The 23,725-nt window shown below is 41.9% G+C and overlaps 1 protein-coding gene across 2 annotated transcripts in view; it reads left to right on the top strand.

The window, feature by feature from the left end:
• Window positions 1–14,089, top strand: part of LOC142572375 (ecto-NOX disulfide-thiol exchanger 2) — a 37,668-nt gene extending 23,579 nt beyond the window's left edge. For both annotated transcript variants that reach the window (XM_075681453.1, XM_075681454.1), the window contains 2 exons: window positions 3,014–3,149; window positions 4,660–14,089. In XM_075681453.1, the coding sequence (XP_075537568.1) occupies window positions 3,014–3,149; window positions 4,660–4,871 (348 nt within the window). In that variant the 3' untranslated portion in view covers window positions 4,872–14,089. The remainder of the gene's footprint in view (window positions 1–3,013; window positions 3,150–4,659) is intronic.
• Window positions 14,090–23,725: the final 9,636 nt, after the last annotated feature.

Raw genomic sequence — 23,725 nt, 5'->3', positions numbered from 1 at the left:
GGGCTTCTCCTGTGCCCGCAAGAGAAGCCATATATTGTCACAGCACACTGAAGGGAGGACAGCGAGCAGCACGGTACAGTCAAACCTCGTAACGAAGTCGCATCCTACACAAAAATACATTCGTTATATACGATATGTATTCTTAGTAAGCGTATATTCATTACATGATGATATTAGCTATAAACATATTATATTTACTTCGTAATATGTGATAATCCATAGTTTATTTCTGTCGAACTCAGTTATAACAATATTAGTTTTAACAATATATTGGATAACAATGAGCAGCCAGAAACTAATGCACAGTCAACTTTTGTACATTTTCTATGGTTAAATAAACCGCTTACTGCAATGCTCTCATGCCACGTTATTGGTTATAAAAATGAAATCCGGCTGCTAGGTGTGTGTCGTCCTGGAAGGAAAAAGGATGCAAAACCCTCTGGAAACACATGCGAGCTGCTTCGCCGCGCCCACCTTGTGCCACACACCCCGCATGGCACACCTTGGTCGACTTGCCTTGGGACATTGGCGAGAGGCTGGAAAGGAGGTGGGAGAAGGGCACGCAAGGCCAGTGATGTGATGCGACAAAGGCATGCCGTGCGGGATGCATGGCACAAAGGCCCACTTTTTCTTCCCTGGGATTTTGCATACTTTTTTTTTTTTTAGCTCACATACCCAGTAGCCAGATTTGATTGTTATAGCCAATAATGTAGCATGGGAGCATTGTAGGAAGCAGTTTATTTTACCACAGAACACACACAAAAGTTCACAGTGCAGCAGCCGCTCAATGTTACAATCGAGTTTTGTTAAAACCAGTAACGCTGTAAGTGGGTTCAACTGTACGTCTTTCTGTCGAATTACAGTGTTTGAATGTTTGTCCCATCTGCTTTTTTTGTGCAAGCCAGTTATAACAACAGGATTTTCTTGGCACTTGAATATTGGTGTAAGTTTGTTTGACTGTATATCAAAGCTCGGTTGTGCTCCTTCGTGGCTTCAAAGCCACATGAAGGAAATGAAAGACACAACTCGGAGACATGAAAGGGAGTAAACATTGTTGACCTAACAGTAGCATGAAGCTGTGGAGCAAACCTGTATTGGGTTTTCGGAGAGGAAGCTGCACAGTTGAAGAAAAATTCGTCCTGGTCTGGGTATTGAACCCAGACCAGTGCCTTTTTGAGGCAATCGCTCTACCATCTGAGCTAATCAGGATGCCAGCAGCAAATGACAGAGGGAGGCCAAAGTAATCGACAACTCAAAGTGTAGGGACACTGAATATTGCAAATTAGTTCTGTGGAAATCAAAAGGTGGAGAAAGGTTCCTGAAAAATAATGATTGTCATCAACCTGACAGTAGCACAGAGCTCTAAAGAAAACGCATGCTGGATTCTCATTAAAAAGCTTCGCAGTTGAAGAAAAATCTGCCCAAGTCCAAGAATTGAACCCAGGGCCAATGCCTTTCCATGGCACTCTGCCATCTATATGAAATCCCATATGGGATTTCTTTGTAGCTTTCTGTTGGTTTACAGGTATTCTCATTCACGAATTTTCTTCCACCTTGTAAATCTAAAGCACATATTCAGTAAACAATGGCTGAGGTGCATTAGGGTTGGACAAAAATCATGTCTGCACTTTCTCAGTGCGCTGTACTGCACACTGTATGTACACAAGTACCATTGTACACATGTACCATTGTTCACGTTATATTTTTTGGCATGAAAGTGTTATCACGCTCTTGCACAGACTGGGATAAAAACTGCATTTTTCTCACCAACTACAAAGCCTTAGGAGGAAAAACTATGTGACATTCTCATTCATTTTACGTGTGAGAACAATCGAGCAAACTCTGAATTATAATGGCAATGTGTTTTACCATGCAATCGATATCTGCCTTGTTGCTTGCTAGTCTGTTAGCCCTGTCTGTGCACATTGGTACCTGCAAATAAATGCCAAGGAGATGATCGAGAATAGGTAGTTTAAGGCAGATGTAGATTCAATCAGGACGTACACTCAGACTAGTGGATTTATGCTGTTTTTGGTTTCGAATTGGGCTGTAGCAACTGTGTGGCTCCACCTGCCTGCAGAATGCCTATTCCAAGCATGTAATGCTTGCATCTGTGCAGTAAGGAGGCAGTATTTGTCCTGCTGTCAGTCAGGGTTTATCGTTGCCTACTGGCATGGCTCGTTCAACAATCTGAACACATTTTGCAAAGTTGTTTTTATTTAATTTTGCAATAAACTAAACCAGCTGGTAAGGCACAGATATATAAATGCCATATAGCTCACCTTTGCAGTCGGTTCTTCTGCGGGACCAAAATACTCATTGGCAATTAAAAAAAGAGTTTTCAGTGAAGCTGCTGCATAGACCCCCTTGAACCTGTGAATTCCTGTCACAACTGGTAGTGATGCAGCTGGCTGCCTTAAACCCTGTAGCGCATAGACCCTCAAAGGCCATTGAAACTAAAGACCATTGAAATTTGCGAGCCCCACTGATTTTCCTCAGCTAGCTCACACGATGTAGCCCGTGAGGTTTTTGCATGTGTCTTTAGTTTGTCCTACATATGTGCAAGAATGACAGAAGCTCACCTCCCTGATTATACACGTTGATAGCATACTATTAATTGATTACCTTGTTTTGGGTCCTAGGACTAATGCAAACAGCACAGCTGTGATTATGTAAAGGCAGCTCTACTTTTCATGAGCCACTGGGCTAGACACATAACTTTAGAGAAGCTGCAACATAACGGATTTATACTATACGCTTCTTTTCATCATATTCTCTCCTTTTTTTCCCCGTCCCCCTTCCTCAGCATAGAGTAGCAGGACAGAGTAAGTTATAGCTCATGCTGACTTCTCTGCCTTTCTGTGAACAATTTTCTCTCTCTCTCTTGTGGGTTTCAATGGTCATTGGTTTGGATGGTCATTGGTGTTGATGGTGTCGGAAAGTATGCGTGTGACAGGTGTTTTGAATGTTACAATGTGGCTAATCTGCCACTTGGTGGCCTTTGTGCGCACAGTTGCGGTCATCCAAAAATGGCTCTACACCAAGCCCTGAGAGAGAACCATGCTCAGCATCTGGTTCGCGGAATGAAGTGTCCTCATCTACTCAGGTTGCAGGGATAAGAATCACTGAAAAGGATGCAAAGCTGATTGGTGAGTACCATCATGTACCATGATTTGCATCAGTGATTTGTCTGTTTGTGAAGCTAGATAAGTAGAAGTTTTGCGTATATATGCTGTTCTCCATGCAACTCATACACAAAAGCTAGTACATGTTATTTGTGTTACAAAGTTAGCCTGTGAGTTAGCTCCTTGAATTCTGTCTTTTTTTCCCCCTTCCTGGTACATGTTGCCCAATCGGGAGTAAGCTATCTTGGAGTGGGGCATCAATTTACTATATTGCCCCAATTTATATGCACTATTCACTGTTAAAGTGGGTGCAGAGATTGCCATAGGCTACTCTCTAATCTGGTTAAGGACTCACTTATGAACAGTGCTACGATTTGAGAACTGCCATTTCAAAATACGAGTTCCAAAACACATCTAGAGCACTTTCATACAGTAGCAGTTCCATTTGTCTCGTCCCTTCAAGAAATATGAGGCAGCAAACCGTACCCTACTTGAGAGGTCAACCCATTTTCCTAGCTAATATGGCATTCTCTTTGCAGACAGCAAACATGTCCTTTCTTGCTCTATGCCCCGTATTAGCACTGTTTGCTGTTAAAATTGTGTACCAAACAGCTCAACCTAGTCGCGTTATTACAAAAAGTGCTGAGTAACTGCACTTTCTCCATTTTATGATCTTTCCACTCAAAACCCGTGTGTTGTTCAACTGCTTTTGCTTAAGCATTGGATTTCACAATTTTAGCTGAGTGTGAGCAAAACTTGACCTGTACTCCATCTCAAAAGTTGTTTGCAGCAGTGCCAAAGATACGAGGAGTGTGCAGGTGACAGTATCATTGGGCAGTGGAATATAGTTCCAGGCGTAACTATCTGATTAAGGGTGGGATTAGACAGTTTTGTTTTTGCTTGGTACATGATACATTGCAGCAATACATGACATCTTAGTACCTTTGCGCATGCATGTTGTATACCATGAATCACTGTGGCAGTGAGTGTGCAGTGTGGATGAACACATCTCGAGGGGCATTCCATCTTCCTATTGGCTAAGGAGTCCCGCAGCTGCCACAGTTCTGCAAATGACTAGTGAGATGGAGTATAGTTCATGACTAATGCAATGTCAAGTTTTGAATTTTTTTTTGTTTTTACACAACTTAAATTTGCCCAAGGAAAGTGTGTGATAGCTTTACTTTGTTAGTGTCCAATAAATTATTTTAGCTTGTCATAATGATGTTCCTACGTACAGAGTGTAGGTGATCAATAGTGTCAGAAATCTCTCGGAAGTCAACATTTGGACAAGTTTTCAACAGGGCCCCGATGAAGACAAGTAGCCTTGTCATAACATTGGCTCCAGAGACATCCCTTTTCGACAACTGTTGACGAGCTCAATTCTCAATCTTCCTCTGTATCTCTGTCTTGTCTAAAGCATAGGCATCTTTTGAATTGACGCTTTACATGCCATACTTTAAATGTGTGAGCTTGGAGCATTTTCTCGTTGGTACTTAATGCCTTATATAACAGTGCCCCATTGTGGCCCCATCAGGTTTGGTGTCCATGTTCCTGCATCTGCATCCAGACGGTGCCAGTCTGGACTACCTGTGGTCATACGTGCAAACCCGGGAGCCAGCTCTGCAGCCATGTGACGTCGAGGTGCTCCTCTCCAAGTTTCCCACCCTGTTCCCGCTCGAGGTGACAGGCGTCGGTGCCACTCTCGAGAGACGGTGGAAGTTTGGTGGATTTGCGCCGTCTCTTTGAAATGTTTTTTCTAGTCTTTTCATTCTTGACTTGAGGAGGAAAAATAAATTTTTTCCTCCTCCTTGGCACCCTTCTCTTACTTTGCATACTCTTCTGTTAAAGCTCTCTTGCCCTGCCCTCTTTGGTCCATTTTGCCACATTGGTCCTGATTTTACACATCATTCAGCATCACAGTATTACTTCCATTATGTTGTACGTGAAAGATGTCTTTTGAAAATGTGGCTTGACCTACGATTCTTGTTCTCACTGAGCTGTGTTATCTATTTGAGGACAAACCCCATTTAGGCAATCGCAGCCTTGTTATGTCCCCAGAGCAAGGCTTGGCTCATGGCCCATCAGAATTCCTACAGATGCTTGTGTCATGGGTACGGTGACATAACTTGCGCAGCGATCCATGGGCAGTCTAAATTGGTGCAATTTTCCATGCATAATGTGCCAGCTTATGAGCTCCTTGCACATTAAACTGTCTGTGCAGGGGCACTGTCTGGATATGTACTGTTTCTTAGGCTAACAGTCTCTTGGTCAGGTCATCATACCTTCTGCTCACAATCTTCAACTAACAGTCACACAGTATGCATACCTAGGTTGGTTGAAGGTAACGGTGCATACTAGTCAAGTGTGGCACCGTTTTCAGTCTTTATTGTTGTTCAATACATTCGGTTATACAGAACAGGCTTTACGCACTTTTTTGTTATTTATGTAACCTGCATGCAGGCATTTAAAATGCTGTGTACTATTTATGTGACTGTAACCTGGTACGTTTCATACTTTGCTTACCCTTATTGGTGGTATTTTACAACAGCAGTGCAAACTATATGGTTGTCATGGGGTTTTTGTTCGGTGTCGGAATTTATTTTGTTCTTGTTAAATGCATCAGGAAAGCAAGATTGTCTTGAAGTGACGGTATGTATATAATGGTTACTGTCTCCAAGCTATCAATGATGTGTAGCAAATTCGAGGGTACGCTGCATTCCAGTGGGCATGAAATTCAAAAAGATTGTGCACCATGCTTTGGGTGAAAATTAACCTGTACCACCCCAGCATTGCATCTCTCATAGCCTGTGTGCTACTACTGGATGTTAACCCCCATCAAACATTCAAGCTATCTTCATACACTTGTATTACACCAAGTGAGCCGAGCATGCCAGGTCAGTTTTACATGTCATCAGACAAGCATGAACTAACTGGCAGGCCAGCGCTGCTGACAAAGTGCGGCAGCAGAATGGATGAAACTACCATGAAACACACAATAATGCAGCCATTCTAAGCATAGCTGGCCTCGTGGTCAGGTCATCATACCTTCTGCTCACAATCTTCAATACATTGTCAGATTATTAGCAGTTACAAACCAAAGAAGATGTAATGAGCAGTGGTATGGGGGCTGAGCTCTTCAATTCCATTAAGTTCAAGAATGCTCTCAGAGGCTGTTGTAGTTCACGGCATTTCCTTTGCTGTACGTTCAATATGCCCTCTTATTTTGCCACAACAGTTGACCGCCTGGTTTTGACCAGCTTGTCAGTCAGCAGTCTCAAGGTGTTAATAAAAGAAAAAAAAAAAAAACAATTGGGCAGGTGAATATCTCCTGCAATGATTGCGACAGATGCTGCCTAGCTGCTACACATCACATGCACATGTCAGTTACGTGCACCACAGCAAATTTCTGCCTGTCATGCAGTATTAGTGCAGTTAGCGCAACTGCTTGTTGTACTATGCGAAATTTTCACAGTACTCTTTATAGCATGCAATTCAACTGAAGTGTGTCGGTCTGAGAGGAAACCGTCTCCCTCGCTGCCAATGTGCAGATCCTGCCACTCAGTGCCACGGAAGAAGTGGTCGAGATGTGATAGTGTTAGTGCAAACAAGCCCTTTTACAGACTGTAGTATCACGCAAAGTCGCTTCTTTATTAAGAAGACCCCCATACGCTTCTTCATCGAAGCTGCAGCCTCTTTGTCCCTAGAGGGTTCCTTCTCTCCATTTCATTGCAAATGTGCTGAATGGCACAAGTGCATGCTTGAGCAAGCATTTGTACACCTTGGCTGCTTAGGCAGTTGTGCATGATATTGTGTAACACCTCTCTTTGTCCTTCCTTTTGCCTGCACATTCGTGAACATTATCTGTTTTCTTGTGCAAGGAAATTGACCAGTACTGGCTTTTGCCTTCTGTGAGGTGATGTCCTTACACAGTGGAATTGTCACAAGATTGTGCAATGTCTAGGAACATGGGGAAACGTGAACAAATATGTTTGAAGTTGCCTTAGCCATAGACATTAGAAGGGGCCTCTCTGTCAAGACTGCAATCAGCTCTTTCTTTTTAGGCATCATAGTTCCTTGCTACACTTTGTTTATGTAAAGATTTTTTTTATGTAGTAAGGTTAGGTATGGGCATGTCTTATTGATGTAGACTGTAATGCTTTATTAGCTTTACATAATGTAGACTGTAATGCTTTATTAGCTTTACATATGCCATTGCCAAATTTGCTGTTTGTTTTAGATGTGCAGTCAGCATACCATAGTCTACGTGATGTCCAAAGCAGAATGACGAAGTCGTGCTTAGTGTAACAGCCTTGTTTAGATTATTCTAATCCTTGCATGAAGCAGACTGACTTTCTGTATTGAATAATTTAGCCGTAACACTTTAGCATTTTAGCTAAGTGTGTCAACAAGAAAGCAGCTGCAACCATTTTTAATTCGGGAACTGCAAGATTGCATACTTCCTGTTTTAAATTTTAACCCTTTTAGCTGCCCTAACTTCAACCTCTTTAGAGGCACTAGCTCATGACATAGGTTAACTGAAGTCCGAATAGCTATCGTTGAGGAAGTAAGGAGATTGCTCCAAGATTGATTTGCTGTACTACCGCAGCTCGTTTCCTTGAAGCCATGCTTTTCTTTATGTGTAGCAGCAAACGCATTACCTTGTTTGAATAATCCTCAGGGTGACATGCCAAAGATGCAGCAATACTGTTTGCTCACATATACAGCATGCCTCGACTTTGACAGCCAGTGCTTACACCTTTCCTACGGTCAAATTCTCATCTCAAAGTTTATGCTGTCTGTGGTTGTCGGGAAGCTGAAAAATAGCAAATGTGTTCAGGACTATGCATAGAAAGGTCAAATGCATTGCGGCTATTGCAAAACACCAAGTTGTTTTGGTGATAGCAAGTAAGGCTTTACACAGATTTATTGTTATTTTGTTATTTTTGAACAAGTAAATGGGCATTGCTGCTCAGCTGTTGCTGATACACTGAGAGTAACTGCAGCCAAACATCATTTTAATGAAGTCACATTTGACAGAAAAATACATTTGTTGTATCTTATATACAATCTTCATTATAAGCATATGCTTGTTACATGCTAATATCACTGAGAAACATTTTAGATTTATTTCATTGCATCCGATAATTCATTATATCCGTCTTCATTCTATTGAGGTTCGACGGTAGTGTGAAGAAGAGGCATTTAGTCTGTTACAACTAGCTGTTGTAACTACAGTAATGAGTAGCAGTGTAATGGCAGCTTTACAGCTGGTGGCTACTAGCCTACGTAGCGCATGTAGTTGGCTACGAGATTTTTCTTTCTGCACTCGTATTTGAGATGGCCTGCTTCAGGCACTTTGCCTTCCACCATGGTAGTGTTAGTAGTACATTATTTTCCTTGCTAACATTTATGAAGTGTTACTTCCCAAAACCAGCATTTATGATCATTTAAGCACTATGCCCTACGACAGACAACATATTACAGTGTGACTGGCATTCCACATACTTCTCTAATTTCAAGCATGTTTTCTGTTCAGCCTGAAGTAAATTCTCCAGTCAAACCGTACTGTACATTTCGCTGTTGTTTACTTTTATGTTGCATTTATGTAAAATTTTAATTGCTTAAAATAAATTTATCCACAATAAACATTTTACCTTGCATTACAGCAGAATTTCAGTTATATTATTGATCTTATGGAACATCAGAAAATATTGATACCATCAAATTTTGCATGATTAAGAAAGAAAGAAATTAACTGAATCTAACTGAATCAGTTCACTGCACAAAGAGCACATATATTTTCATATTATTTTCTCAATTCATTGTCAAAGAAGTTATTGAAGCAGCCTGAATTCAAAGATGGAAATGAAGGTTACAAAATGTAGATCAGACAAACAAGAGTGGCATTTGCCCTGTTTACTCCCAATTTCCTCTACATGCTCCTTCAAATACACAAAGGTATCACCCGACTAGCCTGACAAATTGTTCACTCCTTCTGGTATCTTGGCTGACAATGTCATCTTGCTGATGATGCATTAAGAGGTTTAATGTCTTGTGCATGCTTATGCAGTCATGCTTTGCTTAGCTCAAAATGCAATGTGCAAAGCTTTAAGGTCGCATAAACCGGTTTATACATGAGCACAACAAATAATCATGTTTTTAAGTAATCGGAATGGAATGCAAGAACATTCGTGTACTATTTTATTTCGCTCGGTAAACATTAAAATGGAGCACTTCTCTATGGCATCCCTCACATTCCCTGTGTTTTTGGGATATTGAACTCCATCAATCAGTGAATAAATTAAAACTTGCCAATAGGTGGAAAAGAAGTATACAAAGGCAAAGCTGACATGCTGAGATACCTGAAATTTACTTGTCATGTTGTGTAGTCACCATAGATGTCACCTGCGTTAGGGCGGGTAGGAGCGCATTCACATCATCTTGAAATGTGACCCTTTGTACATGCATGGTTTCGGTAGTAACCAGGGAAAAAAAAAATTACACAAACCATTGAGATTCTAATAGAGATTACACTGCCACAAGAGCGGGGCTACATTCTGTAAGCGTTTATAGCATTCTTTTCAGTACTCTTCTTACACCAACATAGGTTGACTAGAAGTTTTCTATGTGTAACAAGCAGTGCGATATTTAGTATTGGTGTCTCGGAGCAGCCTAGTGCTCTTCAACTTGCACTGCGTAAAAAATGCATTCCAATATAGAGCGACATACTTCGTGAAAAAGTAACTAATTTCAAGCATGGTCACGCAGTTAGTGCTTATTACACCATTCACAGGAAACTGACCTGTGGCAATTAAAATTGTATGTCGCTGGAACACTCAACTCGCAACAGTCGGACTTCTAAATCTCAGAGTTTGTGACTAGCCTTGGTGAAGTGCCATTTGTGAAAGTTTTTCACGACTCTAGTGCATTGGGACTGAACTATTTTAGCCATGAACACTGACTTGTGATTACAGGGTGTGCACCCTTGCACCTTTGCATGTTTTTGGCTTGGCCAAAACATTACATTGCAGCCGTAGTTCACAAGCGTCTACTATGATAATGTTGTAATTAACATTACATAAATTGTATTTATAAGCTTTTGCCACAGCAGAGTTATAAAATGAATATGATAGCACATTGTTGCATTTGTTGACTTCATGAATTTCAGTATTAAAGGGACAATAGAGCAAGGACGGCTTGAGGAAGGTATGAATGATAATAATTACATGACGATTATATAACTACAGATGATTACATTTCAGGGTTTTTGTATTGGAGAGCAGGGCCCTGATCACTGTGTTGCTCGGGTGTACAGGTTCTGAGGACATCAGAAGGAAGCCGTAAGCAAATGAAAAGGATTCTCAGCAAATTCACCTAAGTGTTGACAGATATCTAGCAGAAATTATGTGTAGTTCACGCAGACAAATTGGGCGGCTTTCAGAAAAGATATTGCAGCATCTTAATGTTCTGGCTTTCCAAATATGAAACTAAATGTTCCACTTACACACTGTTGCTTTTTACAGGCACACGGTATTGTGCCATACTTTCTTCTCACACAAGTTGGTAGTGGCTACAATGCATCACTTCAGGATAAAAAATTGTCATCCGAGCACATGAAATACGACCATTAAAACTTATGCTTGCACAGAATCGTAATATGCTTGAGCTCACACAAAGGCAGTGAGTAGCTATATAGAATTTTACCTTGAGAACTCTCTGTCTCTGCATTTTTATGGTCGTGGATGAATTTTGCTTGAATGATCAGATATCTTTAAATGTGTGTTTTGTATTTAAGGTTTGTAAATTTTTTTCCGTTTAGAGTTTTCATGATTGTTGATGGTTCCTGACATGTACTGCTTCTGTGCTATGCATGATCTGGCATATGTGCAGTTGCAACTGCATAGACGTATATAGTCAGCATGAGCAAAATTAGTTGCACTTTCAGGTGAAGGATGGGAGCTTGTGTCCGTCCTGTGATAAGTAGCTAAGAGTACCCTAATTCATGCTTACCCATAACTTGCACACATAATGGGAATGTACAGATACTGCGGAACCATATGTAAAAGGAACTAAGTATAATACCATGGTGGCCGATAATTTAGACTACAGCTCTGGTTGCTTTGATAGTTTACTCAATGTATCGAACATGAATGCTGTTCCAGATTGTTAGCCCAAATAACTGCTCATCACTTGAAGACTCTATGCCACAGGCTCTCTTACTCCATGTGTGCTGTTTGCTACAGATGTTTGCCCTGTGTGTCTGCTAACAAAGAGCATTGTACATACTGTTCATATAGCTTGCATGATTTTTCTTGTTTCTATTTTTTTAAACATTTCTTGTAAAGGAACTGTTGATATCTTCATAAGCAGTTATTGCCAAAAGTACACAAGTCACTTACATGTGACTGGAGCACTTACTAGGTTGCGGTAATTGTCGGATTCTAGAGTAAACGTTTGTAAGTGTTTAGGTCTTGAGGAGTTTCGCTACCTTGCAACAATTCTGAGAAACCACACTATTTCCTGTTTCTCCCAGATGTATGCAATGGAGATTGCAAATGCACAGCTCCTCTGTGAGCACCCGCAGTCATTCAATCAGAATAGGCAAGGCTTAACGCAATAAAGTAATTAGTGGCCATGCTGTTGCATTGCTATGCTTGTTGTCTAGGTTTCAATCCCAGCTGCCTCTGCAGCATTTTGATGGGGGGCAAAATGCATAAAGAACTCTTAGGTGCTTAGATTTAGCTGCACATTAATGAGCCCCAGGTGGCCAAATTAATCGGAATTGCCCACTACAGTGTGCCTCATAATCAGATCATGGTTTTAGGACATACAGCCCTAGAATTTGAGTACAATAAGGTAAATGTTAAAGCAGTGCTCATATGGTGTGGCCAATGCGCATGCTTTGATTTGAGCAGGGGGTTACTTCACAGCTCAGTGGGACGTAAAGCAAGTCTAAAGTAAATTTCTACATTTGGCTGACTTCAATGTTTTTTCAATCATTTTGCATATGCTTGTTAATCAGAGGTGTATGTTGGTGCAAGGTAAAGTAGAAGGCAGCGTGTTTGCTGCTCTAAATACATGAAAAGAAGGAAGAGAGGGGCATCCATCAGTTAATTATTTGTTCAGTGCAAAAAATTCCTGTGAAATCGAGGGTGACATTCTCGCAGTGAGATGCATCAGATAAAATGCTGTTCCCAGGAACCATTTTACACATTCTGAGAATGGTTCCAGTTACATGCCTGTGTACTTTTGACAGTCACTGCAGTTTCTGTGTTTCTGTACACCAAGTAATTTACTCAAGATTGCCTATCTTGCGATCTCAAATGTAAAGCGGACAGCAAGTTTACACTTGAAGCATGGTTGTGATGATGCCGAAGTGAGTATGCAGTGTTAACCTAGTGTGCTGTGCTACCTTCAGCTGTTGTGTATACTTTATTTATTACTCTTACTCTAGGAATTTTTGCAGTGTGCCGCTCATGTGTTTGTAACATCTGGCATGTTGCCTATTTCTTTGTTGATCTTGTGGTTTGTGTGTGTCTGCAAGTTTTGTAACAGCTTGGCACAGTCGTGTAGATTTGGGGAGGGGATTCATTGAGTTTGAAGGAATATGGCCATATAGTGAAGAGTCTCTTAAGGCTGAGCTGCTCCTGTCTCAGTATTTCCTTTGTTACGTTTTCAGGGTATGATTTAGTATATACATCATATGTGATCTTGTGCAATTGCTGCACTTGCTTTAAAGGGCCCCTCACCAGGTCTGGCCATTTTGAGCTGACAAGCGCAGAGCATACATTGCAAGATAACGATCATGTCTGCAAAGTATTATATCGCTACGCGCCACAAAAAGATCTGAAATTTCAGACCGAATGCCATTTTTCCTTCTCCTCGCGGCTGCCATGTTCCAAGCCGGACGGTGATGTAATCATGCCCCTGCGCCTACGTAGTCGTGTACACAGTCACGCGTCACTCGTGGTGACATGTGACTTCGAGAATTATTCAAGACAACATCTGTTATCTGTGCGATCTGTTGCTTGAATTGACAAATTGAAGTTTAGAGAAATAATAAAACACACAAACAGAATGTCTGTGTGTTTTTTGTTTTACTTTGCACCGAAGCAAGAGAGATATACTTCCGCTTCGTCTGCTTGTTCCCACGGTCGTGCGGTCACGTGCGCAGATACTGAAACTATGCCATTTTCTACTGTGTTCCAGCGCGTGATCATGCTCTGCGATCCGCTTGTTCTGCCTCAGTATTCGTGTAGCACTGAATTATACCACTAGTCATGTTTCCTTGTGCACAGTGCGCAAAATTGTGCGCTGCACGAACAAGCGAACAGCTCGCGTGCAACGCCATCAGTGAAAGTGCGTAGCGATGAAAAAAAAAATAATAATAAAGCGAGGAGAAAAAAAATGAAGGCGGGGCCTGTGACATATGCATCGCGCGATCCTCGAGGTCCGGTATGGGAGAACGCAGGGAAGGAATTTCGCTTGCGTAGGCTAGACGCGGCGAGTGGAGAGAGCGTCTTGCTTGGCAATGAAGCCCGCCTGCTGAAATCATGGGTTCGCGGCATTGAAATATTTCTACCTTGGCTATTAATGAGCCGACCTGAAATATTTTTGTGGCAGAACGCTCCCTGAAGGACACATAACAACTTCCAGCATATAGCCAAAATTTACTATGGGACCTGGTGAGGGGCCCTTCATCTGTGCACCCTGTGTAGTGTTCATGTGTGGCGCTTATTATGCACTTGCCTAAGGAAGTACTGCTTTAAGGTCTATTGTTACCATTGTGCAAAAAGCACAGATCTTTTGATCAGCCATATGTATATTTATGGTAGTGGTTAAAATTTGGTCACTTGGTATCTGATGCCAAATATCACTGGTCGTGGTTCTTGAATGCTAGCTCTGCTAGAATTGTACACTTTGCTGCAAATAAAGTGAATGATAAACGTGTGTGCTGGCCAGAATTGCAGCAGTATCTGTGTTCATTTCATCAGTCTTTGGAGGTTTCATTTCAACAGCTGTAGGGAAAAAAAAAAGATTGACAACTTTTGTTAAGAGGACTGTAAGACATCACTGATGGAAAACAATTTCTGCGTGCCTGAATTTTCGCTGTAACTGAGCAAGGGCAACTATTGGAAGATAATGCACACATACGAAAAGAAAGCAAAGATAGTCTCGAGTATGAAACAAAATGTTTCAAAACATAAAGGTAATGCTACATGACAGTCAAATAATGTCACTATTCTCTTACATGCTAAGGTATGGTAGTTCTAGTACTTTCCGCAACTACTTCCCTGTAATGCACCAATTAGCACCTGTTACGAATGACAAGATGAGTTGAATGTTAAAACCAAGGCATGCTGTGCGGCGCAGCACAGGCACCTCAGCCAAGACACCTGTGCATTGCTGAGCTTTGTTATGCCAATTAACCTGACTTAAAGTGGAATGTTCAAAGAGCACCGAAAAATTGTTGTTTTGCTCTAGGAGGCACTGGTATAAATTGGGAGGCAAGCGCATACATGTTAGGAGCAAGGCAGTAAATCAGACCGGCTTGTAGCACTAAAAGGACAAGAGCAAACGTAAGTATTCAGTGCCATTTTTTATTGTTTTGGGCGTGATTGGGGATTGTTGTATGGAACGCACAATTGGCCTAGGCCACGCCGACTGCGCGGCTGACGAAGTCGGCGTGTCCCAAGCCAATCGTGTACGGCGCAACTGAATGTGTACTCTGAACAATGATTCCCAATCGTGCCCTTGACGTCCATCCTTTTGGCGTTCCTCAATTTCTTAGTGTGCCAAGAGTAAAAGATTTGCATATATGGGGGAAAACACGAGGGACCAAAGCTTGCACGATTTCTACTCTTCATGGTGTTCTGTGTCCGATGAGCTTATAGTTGGCAGGTCTTACAGAGCCACTGGAGTGCATAGCTCTTCAATGAGCTTTAAGTTGCATGTATCCTTATAGATGATACATAAACTGCAAAATTGCACAAGCGAGGTCTGTTCACCTTTGTCTGATCTCTGCTTATTACGCACGCTTGGCCGTTCCTTCCTGTGACAATTTGCTGCTGCATATGGGACCTTGCCGCTGCACATTGGCTCTTCTATAGTCTTGATAATATCAATGCACACAGTTACTAGTGTGCCGTACAACTCACTTGCACTATTCTATATTAACATATTTTATGAAAGTAATGCCTTTGAATTAAGAATTAACTTTATTTTTATGTGGTTGGGCCCTCTAGCACAACTCAAAACTCTTAGCCACTTGTGCAATGTGTGATACTACTCCTAGAATGGCTTCCCGGCTGAAGGGCCTGTCTACTTGTCCTTTGCCGAGACACCCCGTGCCAAGGCTGAGGCTCTTTTTTATCATGGTAGCTCTGACTACGGGGACTAAATCAAGCCCACGATGTGGTGGCCAGGCTCAGCCTGACCGTCCCGAAGTGGGAGTGGCCCGCTGTGCGATAATCTCATATCTCAGGACTCACAATAAAGTTTTTCAATCCACCAATCCATGGTTCCATGGAGAAACTCATGCCGGTTGAAGAGGCAGAGCACAAAGCACTGGTAGCTGAACACACGTGCATCGGGCACACCAGACACGGCCCAATAATAATAATAGTAATAATAATAATAATAATAACAACAACAACTCTGTGTACCAGAATACCTAGAATAAAATTACATGCAACACTGCCAAATTTCACCCTTCCTTCTACTCCAATCAAATGCGAGCCCCCACTTCCTAAGGAAATTCCTGGAAGAATAGACTTCCACCGTGGTTGAGACATCACCAGTGCTACTTAGTTCTGGGCTATAGAGGCTTTTAAAAAGATCTTTTTAAAATCATTGCGGGGTCAAACTACACCTTAAAGGGTGTGTGCATCTTTTGTGCATTCTAAAAAGAGTTTACACCCTTTGGGGCTCACTAAATATTTGAATTATGGGGTTTTACATGCCAAAACCACAATCTTATTATGAGGCATGTCATAGTGGGAGGACTCCGGAAATTTGGATCATCTGGGGTTCTTTCACACGCACTCAAATCTAAGTAAATGGCTGTTTTTTATATTTCGCCCCCATAGAAATGCAGCCGCCGTGACCAGGATTCAATCTGTGGGGCTTACGTTTTTGCTAAGCAATACAATTGTCATTTAGCTTGTCTGCATTTACTTTAACACAGCGCTTGCAACTTTCGTGTTATGAATGCTATGTCACGCGATACCCACATGCTGTATACAGTTCTAGCGTGTCCGATATTTGGGTAATTGCAAGCTGACTGGGAGGTGTAAATGCGAACGTCCTGCACGGTGGAGCTACCTGGTGGCGCAGAGCTCAATCAGGCAAAACACCGAGCTAATATTGCAATAACCAGTGTATTCTACTTCGGTGCTGGTGTAAATTTTCGGCGAGATGAGCGAGTTTCGCATTAATTCACCGCTTGAAACACTGAGGGAAATCTTGCGCGCTCTCTTGAACTCCGAGAATAAACTGCCGACACCAGCTTCGCTGGCCTCCGTGGTGGCTGTGGCAGGCGTCGTGCTATGCCTTTACCAATTGGGACCGTAGCGACAGCTGGCACAGTGGGGATGCTGCAGTGTTCTGTGTGAGCGCTGTCAGCGAGCTGGAACCGATGTAGCTCCTGCATGACTTGCTGAGCATCTCGTTCAAAAAGGTCGACAACTGCACCATCCAGCACGCTGTCAGGACCATCGCCGTGACCATCACCAAGCAAGTCAAGCGAACCGTAGACGACGCTCATGACGCGCTACGTGTCGAGGAGAAACCGAGCAACGTTCACTTCCTCCTGCCGCAAAATGTCGTTCCGTCCTATCTGGCCTTGCCAATTCTCACAGGCAGCTACCTCCTGAACGTATTGAACGCGCGAAAACACCGCCTCACCTTATGGCATTACCGACCGCCGCTCAGTGTGGATAGTCAGCTGGTGCGATCGCGCAGCAATCGCCGGCGCCTTTACGTTCAGGACTTTACATTCAGAACTCTATGAGCAGACGTGTCAGTTGTAACCTTTTGCTCTTACGATTTCATGGAATCCTTGAAATGTCCTCGAAATATCCTTTGGAATCCCTAGCTTGCAGCTAGATTGCGCAAAACACCAGTCTCGTTTTGACCTTTACATTTTCACTTGATCAAGTATAGCCTATAGATACCAGTGCCTACCTTGCTGCTGATACGTGCCCCTTGCTGAATGAAGAACTTCCGGAACATTTCTCTGCAGTTGGTTTCTCCATACACGACTCTACAAACCCACAAGTTCACACTCCGCGGCTCACGGTAGGGCTTGTGCTTGAGGAGGGAGGTGGTGACGTGTGCAGTACAGTCCAAAGGCATTTACTACACTCGCAACACATCGAGTTGCCGCAAAACACCACTTATAGAAAAAGCTAAGGCTGGCTTAGGCAAAAATATATATATATATATATATATATATATATATATAGATATATTTGCAGAAGCGTGCTTCTCCTTGCACACAATTTTATAGTGGCAAAGCCAGTTTCCGGTGGGCACAGCACATGCCGTGTGTGTGTGTGTGTATGTATGTGTAGGTACGGATGCACACGCACAAGTGTGTGTGTGTGAAAGGAAAATATTGTCATCCACCCGATTGTAGCACCAGACATAATCATCACGTAATTTTCATCGCTGAGTTAGCAACTGAAATCCGTGTTGAACAACACTTTCTCAGCCTTGCAGTTGAAGAATTTGTCTTGGTTCGGGGGATCGCACCCGAGACCAACGCCTTTCCAGGGCGGTCACTCTAGCATATCTGAGCTAACTAGTAGGTTAGTAGGCTAACTAGGCTAGTAGATCAGAGCAATGCTACATTGATAATTACGGAAACATAAGCACACTAAATATAGTAAATCAGTTCTACGGAAGATCACAAGGTGGAAGAAGGTTTATGAAAGGGAAAAAAGAAATTCACTGATGATTCTATACTCCCTACCCGGCAAAGGCGGCCACATTTCGGTGGGGGCGAAATGTGACAACACCCATGCTCTTAGATTTAGGTGCACGTTAAAGAACAGCAGGTGGTCCAAATTACCAGAGTACCCCACTACCACATGCCTCATAATCAGAAAATGGTTTTGGCATGCAAAAAAAATTAAAAATCCCTAATGCGAAATTTGAGCGGAGCTCTATATGTGTTTTCAATTCACTATATATTGGCTGGTGCGGACAATCCGTCTTGTGCGGCATGTTGCAAACGGAGCAAAGCGTGGCGCGACTGCGTCTCTAATCTGGAGAGCGTGAGAGGCAGTGTGAGGGTGACGCGTGGGCACAATTCGCAGCAGCAGCCGCAGACACCTTATCCAGACAACGTGCCCTGTTCTGGCGCCATCTCGTAGCCATCGTTGCCGCACTACAGTTCTCGCGCTTTCGCCATACCCTTCTCCTCCACTTTCCGCCTCACGGTTCGGCTGCGTCATCCTCCTCCGCTTTCCTCATTGTGTCTTTCATCCTCACTGCACTCTGCATAGAGTGTACTAGCTCTCTCTCCCACAAACATGAATGACGAAGACATGAACAGGTTCTGTGTATATGCTCATCATTCATGTTTGTGTGACTGCTTTTTTCAGAATGTGCTGCTTCACTAAAATCATATTACAGTGTTCCAAAATGCCTACATTATTTAAAGCTGACTTAATAGTGCTAGCAACAATTTTAGTGACACTGCGGCAAAATTAAGTGGAACTTTAGCGACGTTTCTTGTCGAGCGACACATTAAAAAAAGTTTGCCAACACTGCTAATGGTTAGAGCATTGGGCTTCTGTGCTGAGGGAACCCTCTTCGAAACCAACCACCATATGTGTGTGCATATATACTATATGTAATACCTTGTCGCATGATTTCCATTGTTGTGGGAGCCCCGACGTTCTGGCTCCAGTGCGCCTGTACAGTCGATAGCGGTTAGACAGAATATAGGTACCCCCATACCACAGGAAGAGGTTAAGAAAGTATCCCTTTAAAAATCAAGCAGCGCATGCATACATGTTCCTAGAGCCAAGAGAGAGAGAATGCCTCTGCATGAGCTTTTGGGGTTTGCGTCACTGCTCATTCAACGCATACAGCACAGTCGCCTGACAAGATTGGCCGTTGGCTATCGAGGGCTTGACATATGCAGAAAAATGGGTGCTTGAAGTGCAAACGTTTGAGCACAAAACCGAGCAATGCTACCAAGATTGCTATTACACCTTCATTCGTCACGTGCGAGTGAAACCACACATGAATGACAGACATCACGTGGAGTTGAGGCAATGCACTTGTGCTGTGATTTGGCCCCTCTAGTTTGTAAAGGTCAGTGCTAATGGAAGGTTCGCAGTTTCTCCCCTCCCCTCCTACTTTTTTGTGAGTGAATTAACTACACACCGGCAACTGTGCCATGACTGCGCTTGCACCCATTGCTCAAGTTGAACGATATACTAGGGATAGAGCGGCTGCACTTCGCAGCCGAAATATTTCACCTTGCAATAATTTACATGATGCTTTATCATAACAGCACGTTCTGATGCATCGAAAACATTTTTTTTTTAATATTCAACCACACATCCTACCTACAAAAACTGTAGCAGCTCTTACTACAAGTTTTGTTACAGTAAATCTACACAAAGCCCAACATATTTTTGATATGGTGAGTTTGATGCCTCAAAATTCAGATTCAAGCACAATAAACTTAATGCAAAGTTTGTAGTACTAGTATTTTTTATACACTTCAGATAGATTTAAGTTATGGATTGTTCAGCAAATCAATTACTAATCACCACATAATAATAATTTTTTATAAACTCAAATTACATTTCACTGCTTTCTATTCTTTTGTGAGAATATATATTCTTCATGGCCAGAAATAAAAGTGAACAAGTTCTAATTTTTCTTGATGTGGGATAGTGTTTTGGTTTTCCGAGCTTAAGGTATTTATTTTTTGGCAGCATGGCAGCATGACTACTCCTCTATCAATGAACATGCGAATGTGATGCAAACACGTTGTCTGTACGAGCAGAGAGCAAGGAGTGGATGAATACAGTCAAGTAGGGTTGCTGTCTGCCGAGGTCCACAGAAGGGGGAGTGCTAGCAGCTAATATGCAAATCGCAAGTCATCTTTGTGATAGTAAATGTGGCAGTTAAAGCATATTTACCTGCAGTCTTCCGTCACTACACTATAACTGATACATACATGTATACACACAGAAGCTGAACAAGATGTTGTAGCACATTTTCGCAATGTTAAATAGCAGAGGGGGCAGCCAGTTCCCCCTTTGACCCAGTGCTACTGATAGCAGTGGTACGCTGAGCTAAAGCAAGAAGAATCCCACATATGCACATTGGTTGCGAAGGGACGCATGGGTAAACATTAGGGCTACACTACTAATGGGAAACATTATATCAGACTATACTCTTGGGTCATTCTTCTGTAGCTTGACAAGAAAAAAAGAAGAAAGAAATGGATGCTTAGAAGGAGAATTGAAGGCCACCTTACATTTTCCTTATAAATTGCTGTGCCCTAATGGCAGTTGCAATGATGTCCATGTGACATCACAATTTTTTGTGGCATTTTTGGGAACTAAATGGGACCTTATCGTGTAGTAAATTGATGCCTTCAGAAGTAGAAAGGTTCGTGTTCACTTAATTAAAGATGCAACACGATTCTTCTTACTTAATGAACTAACTAGCCTCAGCTAGACATTGCCTCAATCTGTGACATCACATGACATCAGTGTAAAGTATTAAGGTGGCGTGTCCCCATCTATCTTTCCTTTTTGCATTACTTTTCAGATAAATTTTTGTGCCTAGTTTTTGTATGTAAAATGATAATGCCCTAGATCTGACAAAGTTACATTTCTTCATGTAATTTGCAGAATACAGATTGTAGCAAGCATAAACATATATAGATTATTTATTAACAAAAATGGTGATTGCTGCTTTGATGTTGATCATGCAATACATGCAGTGCGTCTGTAATTCCCTAGGTCAGCAGCGCACTTCGGGCAGTGCAGCGAGTTGAAGATGGAACAGCCTGTGTGAAAAAATTGAGAATAAACATATTTAGGAGTTAGACAGCTTAATGAGCTGTGTTAGCATGTTATGCATTGTGCACTGAATTTACGTCCTAAGCTCATACAAACATGCTCCCTTATAGATTTTGTCTACTGGTGATAGCACTCCACTACAGAACTCATACTATAGTACCAAAGGGTTAAACCTCAATACAACTACTAACTTCAATATAATAAAATTCTCTATATAACGAAATATTTAACTTTTGATTATTTTTTGTCCATAGAGCACCATGTATTTTGGACATTTTGGACCCCAATATAAATAAGCGTTTATATACAAGATTTCAATACAGCCAAACCTGGTTATAATGAACTCACAAAAATAATGCCAATCAGTTCAATATAGGGCATAATTTGATATAAGCCTGCTAAACAAATGAAGAATCGGATGTTGTAAAAACACATACCATTTATAAAAACACTTTACTGTTGAAACTAGCTTAGTTTTGCATGAAATAGTCCTGTATCTTGTTCTGCTTGAGCAACTTCACTGCCTGCAACAGCACTCATTTCTCCACATTGTCAAAAGAGTCGGAGCAGCTGAGGCTGCAACTTTCCACATTTGCACAGAAGCTCCTGACTAGTGCGAGTGCACCAATCACCTTGAAGGATGTAGGCAAAGGCTCCTTGTTATTTTCCTCATTGTGCCAACATTCACTGGTGTTCGGTACGATGTCAGCAATGTAGTCCTCAAGGCGCAAACACAAGGAGCGAGAAAAGCAGCGAGACAACTTGCACGACGAGGGCTATTTTTGTTTGACGTAACCGTAATTTTTCCTATATATTCTCACTGTAACTATACTGTGTTCAGCAAATGACCGATATACAGAATAATTCGATGAAACAGGTTTGATATATTTGGGTTTGACTGTAAAGTGAACTTTTCAATATAACAAAAATAATGCCAATGAATACCAAGACAACAAATGGAAACTGCTGCAGGCAGAGATGGTCAAATGGTTAAATTACATGTGGCTGCTTGCTAAACGCACCTCTCAAATCGTGTTGCGCCACAGAGAGTGGCCACCGAAGTGAGAATGATAACATGAGTAGCAGTACCAGTGCTGAACACAAGACCCTCTCGCCGTCATGCTCTGCACAAAGTGAAATTGCGATAAGATTCTATTGTGCCCTGTGCGGCATGTGCTGTGGTAGCAATGTGGTAGTGAGCGTTCAAGGTCATTGAGCAAGACTTGTTCATGTTTGTCTGTGCACACATGACAGCATGCTTTTAACTTAATAAGTAAGGAAATGTTTCGTGCAATTTATACAGCCAATAAAACTACGAACCTTGGTGCAGTTGTCTAATACTTTGGTAGTGTTATCACTTATTTGCCTTTTAAGTGAAACTACTACAACTTTTTTATTCATAGGGCTAATACTAGAAACAATGCATAACTGCTACAGAAATGTTGAACGCCATACCGGATTTTGCTTTATTTGCTCGACATGACACGCACGTGCAATGTTCCAAATTTACAATGAACATGGCAACTGTGCACAACAGGTTGTTGGTTGTTGCATTGCTTCTATGTGATTTTTTAAGCGAAGCTTTTTTTGTGACCTCCGATGGATTTTGGTGGTGCATTGGTTGGACTGTGTGGAGGTTGTCTCGCTGATAACGTTGTCCAACTGCAGGTGAAATGATCAGCTGTAGCGGCAGAGTGGACACAATGGCTTCACTTTGTACCGCCAATGTGAACATACTGTCTACATGGCATAAAGCCGCATTTTTGTTCACCAACTCTCAAATCTAAATGAAATTTTTTTGTCCTTGAAATTCGTTTTTAAATGGCCCAATAACACGGAAATTTTTACAACCCCTTCCGTGTAAGAAAAATTTGACAGAGACTGTACTTGTTTGCATAAAAGCTTGACTTTCAAAATGAAATTTTGATATAATGAAGCAAAGTGCAGATTTTGATGAGTTCATTATATGGAGTTTAACTATAGTGGCTCATGTTGAGAAAGAACTCTAAAACAGTAGGAAGATAAGACAAATAATAGTTTCCTATCTTTTTCAAGCATGCATAGAATATTTTTTGTAAAATCAGGTATCAAACAGGGCATGACAATTTATTATTTACAGACATTCTCAATACAAGAGGCACATTGCACATGATCTATAACAAAGTACTATCGCGCTCAGTATGAGCTACAACGTGGAGAGTGCGTGGCAAAGTGCGCTCCCAGGTTGGACAGTAATGAAAAGGGTACTGTTGTTCCCGTTGCGAACATTGCCCCTTCAGGCTTGCTTTTGCCCTCTTCTACAGTTTAGTGCAAAAAATATTGGTTTCACGAAAACGATAACAGACGGTGGCCACCTTTTGTGCAACCTATGCATCATTCATTGCTTTACCCACCTCAGCCAGTGAAATAGCTCAGATAAGAGACAGTGAGTTCGCAGTGACATTTATTTTGTGTATACTGTGGTTGCATGCAGTAAGAGAGAAAGAGCAAATGTAGGCATTGATCAGTAAAGCAGGAACCTGGGTCACGATGCACCAAGGGGCG

Source organism: Dermacentor variabilis, chromosome 2 (assembly GCF_050947875.1).
Source record: "Dermacentor variabilis isolate Ectoservices chromosome 2, ASM5094787v1, whole genome shotgun sequence".
NCBI classification, from domain to species: domain Eukaryota; kingdom Metazoa; phylum Arthropoda; class Arachnida; order Ixodida; family Ixodidae; genus Dermacentor; species Dermacentor variabilis.
This window is presented reverse-complemented; position numbering and strand designations above follow the sequence as displayed.